Source organism: Arctopsyche grandis, chromosome 1, assembly GCF_051622035.1.
Source record: "Arctopsyche grandis isolate Sample6627 chromosome 1, ASM5162203v2, whole genome shotgun sequence".
Lineage (NCBI taxonomy): Eukaryota > Metazoa > Arthropoda > Insecta > Trichoptera > Hydropsychidae > Arctopsyche > Arctopsyche grandis.
In genome coordinates this window covers 14,893,643-14,909,374 of record NC_135355.1, presented here as the reverse complement: position 1 = coordinate 14,909,374, position 15,732 = coordinate 14,893,643, and the positions used below count along the sequence as shown (strand labels likewise).

The following is a 15,732-nucleotide window of genomic DNA, read 5'->3' as shown; positions in this document are numbered from 1 at the left end:
CCCCAATCTGCATACAAATATTTCATGGAGAAAGGTAAAATGTTTTGTTCTCGATATATTAAATATAAATAAAAATTTTAAAACTTATATATATATATTTTTCATTAATAATTTATTACTATAGAAACCACCACAAAGCAGCGCCGCCGCCTATGAAAACTTTTTGCATGTTATGAAATCTTCGGGAATTATTTCGAGTAAAAAAATTCAATTTTTACATACATACATACATATGGAAAAAACCTACTTTTTCGAAATTTTTGTCGAGGTAAATAGATTGACTAATCAATCTATTTACCTCGACAAAAATTTCGAAAAAGTAGAATTTGTGGTAAAGAATGTCCTCTGCTTCTAAAAGCAGAGGACATTCTTTAAAATCAATGATTTTTTTTATTTGACGTTCCCTTGATATGACGAAAGTTTTCCATTAGGCCCATTGACGTAAATGTGAAGAAAATGTACAGACATATCCGATATGGAAAAATATATAAATAAATAAATACATGTAAAACAACCGAAATCTTTCGAATTCTTACAAATGGACGTCAATTAAAATTAACATATTTGTAATGCATTTTTAAGTATTTTTATTTTTATTATTATTTTTTTGGAACTTTGGGTATCCTTAAAAGTTCTACTGCTATTTGAAAAATTTGGAAAAAAATTATCCACACAAACATATATGTATGCATGTATGTATTAAAACATATGAACATTTTGTCTGAGCCATTAGCTCCATGTATTTGTATCAATTTCATGCAAAGTTGATCTGGAGTCAAAAGGTGCTTTTTGTATTCCACAAAGATATCAATTGAAATATTCATTATTTAAATAATGAAAGATTTAAAAATCAGGTTTCGCTAGGGCAGGTGAGATAAGGGTTCCGTGTTTTGGATGGGGGTTAGGAGCTAAGGGGGGCAGCTGACCGCTGGGGCGGTCGCCTTAAGCCCATCTAATCCACGGCCGATATTAAACCCGAGGTGTTAAGTTTGTCCCGGCGACTATGGCCTCGGCCACTGCCAAAGTTTCGGGATTTACGACTCCCGCGACCGGTATATCGCCAAGAAAACCGGACGCTTAATTAAAATGCCGACCGCCACCCCCTAACCACTCACCAATACCCCTCCACATTATAATGATATCACACAAACATTTATTATATTATATATATATATATATATATATATATATATATATATATATATATATATATATATATATATATATATGTATATATATATATATATATATATATATATATATATATATATATATATATATATATATATATATATATATATATATATATATATATATATATATATATATATATATATATATATATATATATATATGTGTGTGTGTGTGTGTATATTTATTTATATATTTACATTTTATACCAGGAAGGCCTTACAGGTAAACCCCAATGCGCCTTCCTGGCCAATTACAAATAATACAGAATTTTTATTATACAAGTCGCTGAATTGTGAGACAATGAAAACTCGACAATGAAAATTAACGAGACATCTATGAGTTGTACATACATTTTATTTTACATTAATCATACTCAAATAGTGGTGACATATATAGTAGGTAGTGAGGATTTTAGCCAATTTTAATCGGGAACCGTTTAAACAATGAAATCAGAGAAAATTGGCAAACTCTGATATGAAACGATCGACCTGGAGTCAAAAATACCCAGGTCTGACCAGCAGCACTACAGATATACTCGGAAAAATTATTTTCAATCGAGGTCAGCTCATGGGATTGAACCCGGCGCCTCTCGGTGCTAGGCAGAAGCATAACGACCGAGCTATGCTGCTGACTATGTACATACATACATATATACGTATTGTGTGTTCATGCATGCTGTTGTTTATTTTGTACTTACAGTATGTAGAGTGTGGGTTTTGGTATAGAGCAGTAATATGCGTTTGTTCTTGTCAGCCGTCTTCTGGACAGCCGTCTCGTTCTCCGACGAAAGGGTCTCACAGACTGTACTCGTTGTGGGGGGGGGGGAGGTGTTGGCCTCATGTTGAGGACTTTGATGCTCGAATTTACACATATATATGTGTGTATATACGAGGGGTCTAAATTTGTATTGCTGTATAGTATAATTAAAAAATAGTTGCATGAAATCTGCCAGTGAATTGTCCCCGCGATGAAATGTCCTAGAATCATTTTTGACTTATATGAATGGCTTATTCATATTGTTACTATCAACATTATTAACATTATGGTATAGTACCTATAGTTATAAAATTAAATTAATGAAAATTTGTTCCAAAGAATCCTTCTTTTTATTATCTCAATCTTGCAACACAAAACAAAGATGATTATTTTTACTTTTTTTTTCTTTTGAAAGGTGGAGATTTCTCTTAACAGAAATTGAGCGTCTTGAAAAGCTTCTCAGTAGCTTTTTGAGAAAGCTCTCCGCTAAACATACAATGTTATATAGGCGTCCCACAAAGGGTTTCTTTGTGAATGCATTATTATTTGCTTGTTGCATTCTCATTTAGGCAACGAGAAAACGACTCACCGTTTGAGTAGCGCTTTTATTATTTTTAATTAACGTAACTAAGCCGATTCGATTTATTTCCGCTGGCGCTATTTCCACGCGAAACTTCTTTTTAATGGAGATTTTTTTTCCATTTAGAATATAATTTTAATATTGCCGAATTAATTTAAGCTCATTATCGGAACGCCAAAGAGCGCTTTTGTTTTTAGAAATAATGACGGTGTTTTTTTTTCTTTGATTTTTACAGCAAAATCTTTGCCAGTACATTGTATCGTAGAAGGGGTTTCTGCACTCGAAGGACTTTGCAACAACAGTTACAATGGCCCGATCTCTGGCCGCAGACCGTCCGTAGAAGCCGATAGCTACGTAATAATTCCAGCAGCCACTGCTTTTCGAGAATTGGTAGCTGCAGCTCTTCTGAGACTTGGATATCCACACGATTGTGCTGCTGCTGCTAAAGGTAAGAGTATAAATAGCTCTAATTTTATTTATAATTTGGGTTTTCAAATTAGTTATGCCTTCCTGGTATAAATTAAAAATAAATATTAATATAAATATAGACAGACACTAATAACATCAATATAAAATTAATTGTCCTAAGTTCATATTTCAATAGTAAAACTTTTAATATTTTATAGGATCGGTTGTCATCAAGAATTGGAAGCCACTCACTTTCGACCGTATATCAGATGGGCCCCTAACTACAGTCGGCGAAATTTTGGGTGAATTGACAACAGTTGCAACACTCAGAATACAAGTGCTGCGTCCGAGGACATCTCACTTGCAAGAAATCAAAGACAAACTCCTCAGATTATTTCTGGTGCAGAGTCATGGGTTGCTCCTGTCTACCGGCTGTCCCCTAGACGAGGTACGCATTGTGTTTATTCGAATTGTTGTGTTGCTAAAGTTTACGTCATTATAAGTTATCGTAACGAACGTATTATCTTCTTACTAAGCCACTTATATACATATGTACGAGTATGTATGTACATACATACATACATCGGATAAGTTATGAATCAACTCGCTTTTATCCATCCTTCCTTCGATTTTCTTAACAAATGTACATATAAAGTTATGTTACATACATATGTCTGTTTTGTTCTCATCTGCACAGCACATCCATATGTACATATATTTACCTACGTCAATCGTGATCCAAACTTATTTATCTGAGTTCAAATTGTTATATCGCCTTTTCAAATTCGCCCTAATTGAGTTTTGTCAAATTTCAAATATCGTAGGAGCATCTTAATCCTTTTTCACGTTAATTTGTAAGTCTCTTAATCAGTACGAGCTCAATATCAATACGAGTGTAAATTTAATTGTAGGCGAACATAAAAATATTACTTTGCATGTTCGTTTTATAAATTTTCAATTTCATTATTTATTAAATTAAACTTTTACATATTTGCGCTTAAATTACATAAATTTAATAAACCAGAAATTATCGACAAATTTGCAGTTAAATCGATTAACATACGATCGATGTACATATTCACTTGCATCATTATTTAAAAAAATCATAAGACTGCCCTGTTGGTAGGATTATAATCATTATACATATATTGGGTATCTTAAATTCGTGACTCATCCGAATTGTGTATCATATTATGTATATACATACATATATATATATATATATATATATATATATATATATATATATATATATATATATATATATATATATATATATATATATATATATATATATATATATATATATATATATAAAACATGTTGGCGTTCTCACAAAGGTAACGCGATTTTCACGAGACGAGTGAACTACGTGGGGTTGCATTTGTTCCAAGAAATATTATTAGACTAAAAAGGGGTGGGTTATACCCGTCTGCATTCACCCCCTCGCTTACGTTATAATATTTAACCCTTATTAGTGGGTAGCTCATTGTTTTCCCGGCTTATGCTTGTCGTTCTTGTCTGACTACGAATTGATGCGGTCTTCTACAATCTACACCGTTGAATCGATTGCTGCCATTATTAAATTTTTTGTTATCAAAATTGTTCAAACATTATTCGATTTCCATATAATATATTAATATACATATACGTACATGTATATATATATATATATATATATATATATATATATATATACATGTGTGTGTTATTTATAAATATCATAGGTTGAAATAAAATAAAATAAATCCATACAAAACTTCACGCGGTACAAGTACTAAATCAATATAAAATACATATAATCTACATTTTATTAAGTGCCATTTGTTATCTTTATTAATAGGCGTGTAAATAAATCAACCCTAAAGGGAGTGCGTCCCTTCGCTTAAGGATTTTCCATTGGCTTAAGTGACGATACAGTATGCTTCAAAATTGTACTAATTTTTAAAATTAAATTCAAATGTGCATGAAAAATAACTATAATTGTTATACTTATGTATATACTTAGTATGTTTACCAATGAAATAATTCAATTGGTGTTATTATGCAAGAGTTTGGAAGAAGTACCGTGTTGATTCGATAATAAAAATGCAGTGGGCGAGAAAGCTCTATGCAATGAGGCTTAATCTGTTTGTATGGAATTTAATTATGAAAAAAGTGTTTCCTTATTTGACATTTTATTTGCTGAGATAATTATATTAGAATTATTTAGAAATAAGCCCATATATTTTTAAACAATAATAACCGTAATTTTATAAAAAATCACTTTTACTATTGTTTTAGTATTTATAATTACTTATATATGTGTACTATAATACTTATTATGGCATTAAATTATAAATACTAAAATAATATATTATGTACATTCATACATACATACGTACTTACATATATATATATATATATATAATTTTTGCTCTTGAGTACCAATAGATCATTGTCAAAGGCAAACCCAATTCATTAGCAAACAACAGGAAAATTCAAATAAAGCGATTTTGTTTGCTTTTAGTAAATAATATATGTACGTATTTGGGTTGAAAATAAACGATTTCTAGATTAAAACTCGAACAAAGGGTTGATTTACGCAGCGTAATATGTACATTTTTACATACATACATATATGGATGAATTTACACATGCATTTCGCAAAGTCTGTACCTCATTTTTATCGCAGACATAATGTTAAAACTGAAATTAAATTTATTTATTTTGATTAAATTTAAAAAAAAAGATGATCAAAAAAAAATCTTTGGCAGCGTGTATTGATGCTAGATTTATAATGCAGTATCCAATACACCCAGCCTAATTAAAATTAGAGTGATACTTTATAATAAATCAAATATTTTTCGTGGCATATCGACATTATTATTTATATAAATATCGTTATAACGATGTCACCGATTGGTGAACTCTGTTAAGAATAAGAAGTCTACGTAAAGATGAGTTGGGGGGGGGGGGAGGTACTGCCGTTCGGGTTAAAAGGAGTTTTAGATGTACGAGCGCTTTTGATCTTATTAATACTATGAAATAATGCTTTATAATCTTATTAAAAGCGAGGTTAGCGCTGTGATGTGCCCCGCCAATCTGGGAGAAAGCGAAGGGTGTTCTAAGAATGAAGAACGGTGGAGGATGAAGAGATGGGGTATAAAAGGCCAAACCCGCTTCTTTACATCCCACTTAAAGGGTTAAAAAGGTGGTGCTACTAGAATCAACCAGATTATATTGATATATAAAATATTAAAAAAATATATATATACAATATATATATGTACTTTATATATTAACACCTTTGTATCCTATCACATAACATAACAAGCATTAAATAAATTTGTCGCCTATTTATTAGCTTCGATGTATACATATACATATACATATATATATATATATATATATATATATATATATATATATATATATATATATATATATATATATATACATACATATAAATATATACAATCAAATTCCACATTTAAGAAACACTGATTCCCGTAGCCAATTTGTACTAGAAATAAGACGCGAATGAAAAAGGGCTATATGTACATTCTACATACATATGTATGATTAAGTGTATATGTTCTCTGTATAATATTAAATGCTAAATGTTTCCTCAAGATCGAAAATTGGTTACAATTGGCCTTTGAGAATATATATCCATTCATTATACTAATAAATAATGGGAGTTCACGTGGATGTAAAACACCCCCTTCCTTTCTCAACACTCCCACTTCCACTCCCTCGTTCGACATACAGCTTATATTTGAATAATATTATCTCTTAGAGAATTTATTTGCGATCATCTTTCCAGAGAAATTATTGTCTAAATTTATAATACATTAGGCCGGAGCGAAAAATGCGAATTACAAATTTCACACAAAGGGCCTAGTGGGAAACTTGCGTCGTATCAATGAAACGTAACATAAAAAATAAAAACATCGACAATGATTTATTTTGACTGATGAACGAAAATTCAAAGTCACCGCTTTGCCAGAAACTTTTTCTGAAAATCTGAAAACATGAGGAATACAAAAATGGTTGGAAGCTGCTGATCTACATATTTAATCAAAAGATCTTCCAACCAAAGTACCACATTCATTAGTTTCTAATTCAGCCAACGTTCATTAGTTTCCGATTCCATTTAATTGCTGAAATCTCATGTACCATGTCTCGAAGCTATTTCCGATTCACATTCAGATATCGGCTAAAAATCTCAAACGATCATATTAAATTGAGTGTGACTTATGACATGATGCGGTCTTGTTATGAAATTAAAAACTAGACGTTGGCGACGTTAATCTTTAGTGATTTACTGGCGAGATAATGAATTGCGGTGAGCAATTATAATGCGCAGGCAGATTTATTAAAGCGACATGAATAAGGCGTCAGGTAGTTACCTATCTATTATCAAATAGATAAGAAATTAGAGGACTTGCCAACGTGTAAACGAACATTTCCATTTATAAAATTAAACCTACTCATAAGAAATACTTTATAAAAACTCAACTTAAAAACAAACGCTTTTCTTGTAAAATAAACTGCAATTCATTGCGTATATGTATTATAATAAATAATATATTAACATATGTATATCTATATATATTTGCTGTTATTAAAATAGTTATTTTAATAACACGTTCTCCATCAGCTATGCCGCCTCTCCCAAATATTTTTAAATCAATAAATAACAATAGTGGATATGTATTTCAATGTAACATTCATACACTAATTAATCTATGTATGTATCCAATTGAGTATTGGTTAAGTTTTATAGAATTGACTTTCGCCAATAATTTTAACATCTGTTACATAACTACTATATATTAAATTGTAAAATAGAAAATGATCAGTAGATCAGTAGCTATTAAAATAGATATTAGATGTATTGTTAACATAATTTCGTAATAATAAAAAGCATTTAAAAATCAAAAAAATATATATAAAATACGTATACTTTATAGTAACAACAATATATGTACATACATCGGCGGTTTCCAAACTGGGAGGCGCGGACTATTGCCAGGGGAGGCGCCAAAACTCTTTAATAAAAAAACAAAACTTCATCTATTGTTACTACGTACATATGTAGATAAAGTAATAATTTTCATACCATTATATCTACAAATAAATAAAACTTCATATCGTAGCTTAACAGTAAAAATTCAATGCATGAAAGTTTATTTTTATTTTTCTTTCATTTTTATATATATGTACATAAAAAATTATCCGGAGAAGAAGATTTTAAAAATTGCGCCTTTGCAAACGCTCTGTTTTAGCTAAAGATGACTATTTAATTGCATATGTTCGATATGTCGCGGATAATAATATATTAGAAGATATATTATTTTGCAAACCCATTCTTGGGAAGACCACATCCATTGAAATTTTTAATATAATAGACAGTTTTTTTTGAAGAAAACGACATAAAGTGGAATAATTGCGTTGGACTGTGTACCGACGGAGCTCACTCAATGTCCCGACACAAAGCAGGTCTTAAAGCATTGGTCAAAAAGAAAGCACCACATGCTATCTGGACGCACTGTATGATTCTCAGAACAGTTCTATTGTCAAACAATATGAGCGAGGAACTGAACAGCATTTTTACAAAAGTTATAAAAATTTTAAACTACATTAAGAATAGTCCTTTGAGAGCAAAGCTGTGTGCTGATATGGAAGCCAATTATACCTCACTTTTGTATTATTGTGAAGTTCGCTGGCTATCTCGTGCAAAAATGATTCTAAAGGGTGTTTGAACTCAAAGAAGAAATAGCAACCTTTCTTGAAGAAAACCAACTTGAAGAGGCACATTTGTGGACGAACGATAATTTTATTGTTAAACTTGCCTATTTGGTTGAAATTTTTGTAAAATTGAGCGGTTTAAATAAATCAATGCAGGGATCACAAATACACCCACTTGTTCAAAAAGACAAAGTAAAAGCTTTCATTAAAAAATTGAAGTTATGGAAATCAAATTTACAAAAGAATGAGTTGGATAGGTTTTCACTTTCCAAATATTTTTGGGCCACAGCCAATATTGAAGCAAGTAAAAATATTTTTACCGACCACTTGGATGTTTTAGTGCTGCATTTTTTCAATTATTTCAAAGACCTTGATTTATCAAAGTTTTTGTGGATACAGGATCCATTTAACTACAATGAAGAAGACGAATTCAAGCTGACAGCCATCGAAAAATAAAAATTGATAGAATTATCATGCGATAGCTCACTAAAACAAAAGTTTCAAAATGAAACCATAATTAAATTTTGGATGAATCTTAGTGGAGAGTATGAATCCTTGTATTGCAAAGAAATGCAAGTGCTGCTACCGTTTGTAACGTCTTATTTATGCGAAACGGGCTTTTTGGCACTAGCTGCAATGAAAACCAAATATCGAGCCGGGTTAATAGTCGAAAAGGAGTTACGAGTGGCACTCTCCATATTGCCCCCAAGATTTGATAAACTTTGTGCCAATAAACAACAACATCCTTCGCATTCACTTTTGAAGTGTTAGATGTAGTTCAATTAGTAATTTAATATAAAAATAAATATACGTGTTAGTATAAATTTATGTTATAGCAAAACCTTTTTATTATTCCGTCTATTGTAGAGTTCAGTATTTTATTTTTAAATAAAGGTTTATTATTTAAAACGTGTCTATATTATTATATCTATTAAAAAATAAAAGGTAGGGAGGCGCGGAAAAAAATTTTTTTTTAGGGAGGCGTAGTAGCATAAAGTGTGGAAACCGCTGACATACATACATATGTATGTATATGGGTATACTATGTTGTGCTGTTAATAAATTTTAAGAGTTTATTTGTCAAAAATATTCTTATATGGTTGGATTATTAATTATTATTAATTACTACGTAAAAAAGTCTAATTGAGGTTTTCATAAAAAAATTATAAGGCATCATTCGCAATAATTCGCTCATATACATATGTATAATTTATTAATGTGAAAAAAGCGTTAGAGTTTTACGTCCATAAATTCATTAGCGTGGCTAGCACTTTATCTAAAGTCAGCAAACATCGCTTACTTACCGAGGAAAGATTTAGGTTTTAGTACAAACACAGCTATCTGTCTAATTACGAAGCATAAATGCCAATCTTTCGGATTGAAGTAGAATTTTCCGTTAAAAATTACACGAAAATACTGTTTTGTGACGCTTTCACTCCAGTGACATACATATATATGTACATACATATGTACATCAGACTTAAATATTAATTTATAGCTTAGTTGTAATTCAAATTTTGTTAGATTATTAATTCAGCTTTTACAGTTTGTACCAATTTTCTCCAGTATATATTAATAAGAATGTGCAATTGATATTATGTGGGCCAGGATTTTATACAAATTATTGCAAGTGACATGATCTTCAACAAAATATTATCTATTTCTCATATTTTGTTTCTTTAATCAATCGTTTGCTTTAATCAATTTTCATTTTATCTGTGTACGTAGCAACAACATATGAAGTTTTGTGATTATTTGAAAATTTGAGCTCGATATTTTGACTGAATCGAACTCAAAATCGATCACTGAACACGTTTACATGATCTAGAAAAAATGTGTGTGTGTCTGTGTATTTTGGGGATTTTTTGAACAGCGTTTAAATTATTTTTATCTTCTTAATACATATTTATAGTGATTTTAAGTAATAAACAAAATCCGATAACCGGAAGTAGAAATTTCGTCTTGTTTAAGTTTCGAAAATGCTCTCATAGCCGGTATGTGTGACCTTGTTTGTATGTTTGATTATCGGATTTTGTTTTTTATCCTTCTTATATTCCTCAAATACATAGATAAAGTCGTGGGTTGGTCACATCCGATTTTTTTTTAAATTATACTCGAATGTATAGGAAATGCATATCTAAGAAATTATTTCAATCTTTCATCATTTAAAGCTGCATAAAAATCCAAAATTGGAATCGTATTAAATTTTTATTATAATTCTACGGAACGAGTTACTTTTGTCGTCAATTTATTGAAAGATAAAAGGTATCATCTTTCTTTTATCGAACGACTGCAATATGTCATTCCTCATCAGTATCACTTCAACGAATTACACGCGAGCCAGTGCTGTATGATGAGCTCGATAAACTTTTATAAAAAAAAATCAAAGGTGTTTTTTGAAGTAAGCCACTGTTTACATAAAAATAAATCAAAATCATTAGCAAGACAACCGTTTTCTTCTCTAACGAAAGAGTTGGAAGGGGCTGGGGTGGGGGGTTATGCCCTCATGTTGAGCGTTCATTAGATTTACTTCGTTGACCTTTAAAACGGCTTTTATAATAATAATATACATACAGTCAAATCAAGCGTAACCTGGGGCCTTCTAGATGTGCGTATGTATATGTAAGTATGTACATAATTAAGATTTATTGTGGAGCGAATTTAAGAAATCTGCTAACACACATATATTTACTTAGAGCTGAACGCTCGGAGAGATACCAAGGCCGGTTTATATTAAAAAAATGAAATAAGAAGAGACTCGGGAACTTGCGCAAAAGGAATTAGGCGCGTAATATATTATGATTATGGGGGATGTGTTGCAAACATAGAGATTAAAATTTGATAAATATTTGCCTCCCGCCGATGCTCAAACTCGCGTAGAATAACTTACTCTACCGTGAAATATACCACATCACTGAAAATAATATATATTTTTACTTTATCTACATACATATGTATGTAGGAATAATAGATGATGTTTTGTCATCATGTGAAAATTTGAACTCGAGATTTTGACTGATTCGAACTCAGAATCGATCATTGATCACGTTTTCGTGATCTAGAAAAAATGTGTGTGTGTGTGTGTGTGTGTTGTTATGTATTTCTGTGTAATTTGGGAATTTTTTGAACACCGTTAGTCCTATCGAACTGAAACTTCAAAAATTTTAAGTTGACCGGAAATGGTAAATCCCTTGTAGGTATACTATTGCTTATTTTTTTTGATTTAATTATCTCCCAAAACACATAACAAATCAGGAAAAATTTTACTATATCTATCTTTGTTTTTATCTATGTATATATATGTATACACACATACGTATATAGTAATCATTAGAGGTAGGATAGTCACAGTGCTATCCATTGTTCGGAAAACCTTTAACAATGCATTTACAACCTTTGAACAATACACGGCCCCCTCAGGCTCCGGTGACTAGTAATCATATCTCTTCCAGTGACCCAGTCCCCGTTCCTTTTTATTTCAAATGCATTTGAAATCTATTATTTTTTTCTACTTTTGCTAAAAAATCTTTCATGTATAAAAACTTGGTTATTTAAATATTTAAACATGTACATATGTAATTAATAATTAATTTTAATAAGAAGACAACTTAGAAGTTATTGGCATTTGATGGGTCAAAATTTCTGAAAAGTTTTTTTTGGGAAAAAGTCTCATTTCAGTATTTTTAATTGTATGTGTTTACATGTATGTATGTATGTACATACATAAATATGTATGTTTATTATATTGCAACGTAAACAGCGATTCGTCTACAGTCTTTGGCATACGAAAATTCCTACGCTTATTGAAAAAAAACTTAAGGTTGAGTTGAATGAAAATAAATTATATTGTATATCCAACGAGATATTTTTTTCGGATATTTGAATTACGAATATATGATTTTCTCCTGCGAAATTCGCAAAATGGAGACTGTGGCCGTTTCCTTAATGGTTTTAATAAATATATGACATATGTATGTATGTATTTTTATAATAGATTATAAATAACATCATTTCCATCAATATATTTATGTACACATATATACAATTATGCTAAATTTTGATAATATTTTATAAAAATAAAGTTCTGTATATCCTGTTTACGAAATTAGCCACCAATCCATTATTATTGAGTTCACGATAATACTTGCAAGCTCGAAAAAATCTTTATTCGCCTCTATAGATTCCGACTAAGTTTGTCCGAATTCGTTACGAGCAATTGGATTTATTTAATTCGTTCGTGCTTAAAGGGAGACCGCAAAGGACCGTATTAAGGAAAACGTTGAAAATCGCATTATGTATAATAATGGGAGAAGGGAGAAGGGGAGGGGATTATTCGCCGCGTACAACATTCCAAAAATACCCAATTCGACCTCAAAAGTACTCCTCCAGCAGTGAAAACACGCGGACTTAACTTTCAGATAAGCCGCGAGTAAATAAGCCCAGGAGCAAACAAAAGCCAGAAGTGGTCGCAAACGCACCGGGCCCAAGTTTTCGGCTTACCAACCCCCTCTCATCCCTGATACCTCCCCGTACTAGGATTAACTTGTCCCTGCCCAGAGGATACCTGAGACCGCAATTATCAATTATACCCACTCACGACATCTGTCTCTCAATTTGAGTATTTATTTTGGTGTTTTGTTGCAGGTGACCTTAGCTCAAATATGCCGCGGGTCATCGGTGCCTCCTGGACCACATAGCTACCACGAACCTAACGACGATATTAAGAGGAAGTTTGATCAGTGGTGGAATGCTCAAGTGACCCCACGACCTCCTCAGTACAGTCCAAGACAACAACCATCGCCGATCACCAAAATGGAAAGACCTCCATCAATACCAGATCACGTACACCCAGCTCTGCAGACGGTCCAGAGTCAATACCCAACTCAAAAGACTCGCATGCGTACTAGTTTCGATCCTGAATTAGAACTACCCAAGTTACAAAAATGGTTTGCAGATAACCAACATCCAAGCAGGCAGCAAATTCAGCACTATGTAAGAGAATTGAACAATCTCGAATCTAGAAGGGGAAGAAAGCCTTTGGACGTTAATAATGTCGTGTATTGGTTCAAAAACGCAAGGGCTGCCCAAAAGCGGGCCGAATTAAGAAATATTGGACCAGGGGGATTATCTTGTCATTTATCCCTCAATGGATATAATAGTAGCAGTCACAGTCCACCAAATGGAAGTATAATGCTTTCGCATGAAACTTCCGATAGACTTTCAGAGCACTATTCGTACAAAAGTCCACTCTCTATCAGTCCAGGCAGAGGACATCCCATGTCAATTATATCAGAAGATAATTTATCAAATGGGGGCTCTGATGTTGAAGACGATGACATGATGAATAATCAACCTGAGGATCAACGTCCTGAAACTCCAGATGCTCCTTTATCACTAATTACTACGAAGAAAGAAGTGGAACAAGAGAGCAGCCGAAGAGATTCTCCAAAGCCCCCAGATGTACCCAAGGTGATTAATTAATCTTAATTCATATCAGCTTAATGATTCCTATAGATCAATATAAGAAACTCATCATAGCTTTTTTATTTCAGATAGACGATATAAAGCAAGAGCCATTAAGCGATGATGCGTCTAAGCCACAAGATCTGTCACCAAATCATTTCTCATCAATTAACAACAACAATAACAACATGGACAACAATAATAGTAAGAACGTAAGTGAAAATAACTTAACTGAAGGAGAAGAAGGGGAAGACGTGGAAAAAGATCTAGGGACAGACGAAATTAAATCTAGAAGACTCAGCGAAGAATCGCTTCAAACTATGCACCCTAGCAGGGTTGCTGATATGAACAGACAACGCATGAGACCTTTCAGAAGTCCTAGTCCTAGCGATATTATGGCTAGTGGTCAACTGGTACCCAGATGTCCCCCGGGAGCTAATTTAGAAAGGCTATCCGCTGCTGGTTTCCCCTTAGTTCCAAATTCAATGTTCAGTCATAGCATAATGTACATGAGTCACTACATTCCTGGGTTGACCCATGGTGGTCAACACTTGCCCAGCTCACCTCCTGGTTCTAGTGGTTTGAATTTATCGGCATTGGCGGCAAATGCTGCTGATGAGCGTAGGAAGAGGAACAGGACGTTCATCGATCCTGTAACGGAGGTGCCAAGATTGGAGCAATGGTTCTCGCTCAACACACATCCGTCTCACAATTTGATTTTGAAATACACGGAAGAATTAAACCGAATGCCATATCGACAAAAGTTTCCCCGGCTCGAATCTAAAAACGTTCAATTTTGGTTCAAAAACAGGCGTGCAAAATGCAAACGGCTGAAAATGTCACTGTATGAACCTGGACCCCCCAGCTCTATACCCCAATATCACGTGAGCGATCGAGATTAATGAAAAAAAAAATGTAATTGACTCTGTTCAACTTACGAGTCTCTCTCTCGTCTTTACGTGTTTGATGTCAATTTCTGTCCCGATTTCAATTTAAAATATTTGATTTAAATTCTGTCAAAAAATTTACGTAATCTGAAAATTATTTATTGGTGTTAACAAATTTGAACGTTTTTAGTCAATATACGTAATTAATGTGTAAGTATATATTATATGTACGTACATCCATATATTATAATTGGAATCAAATATAAGTAGAATTCAATCTGTTCGTCACTGTTAGAAATAAGTACATTTAGACTTATTTTAAAATATATAATACATTGTGCAAAATATATTAAACCAAAGATCTTGTCGCTTGTTGTTACTTATTTAACTCAATGGTATGATATTAATTTTTTTGTTTTCTGTTTTAGGCGCTTTAGGTTTAAGTGTTCATATGCTTATGAATCTGTTGAATTTTGTTAGCTAGTCCTTGTGAAGGAAATTGTACATACATACATATTATATATAAAATTTACATTCAGATAGTAGCATAAACTTTCTTTCAGTCGATGTAATACTTAATTTACGATAATGTTTAATAATATTATAATGAAGTCGCTCGAAAGACGATGTAACCAAAGGCATTTTAATGGTTACAAATTATTAATATTATATATAATAAATTAATTTATTGAATTTATAACATCATAT

At 32.1% G+C, this 15,732-nt stretch overlaps 1 protein-coding gene across 1 annotated transcript in view; it reads left to right on the top strand.

Annotated features, from left to right (window-relative positions):
• dve (SATB1_N and homeodomain domain-containing protein dve) overlaps window positions 1–15,365 on the top strand; it is a 103,223-nt gene extending 87,858 nt beyond the window's left edge. The window contains exons 3-6 of the mRNA XM_077433184.1: window positions 2,766–2,978; window positions 3,157–3,386; window positions 13,319–14,143; window positions 14,227–15,365. Coding sequence (XP_077289310.1) covers window positions 2,766–2,978; window positions 3,157–3,386; window positions 13,319–14,143; window positions 14,227–15,039 — 2,081 coding nt within the window. The 3' untranslated portion in view covers window positions 15,040–15,365. The remainder of the gene's footprint in view (window positions 1–2,765; window positions 2,979–3,156; window positions 3,387–13,318; window positions 14,144–14,226) is intronic.
• The last annotated feature ends 367 nt before the right edge of the window (window positions 15,366–15,732 follow it).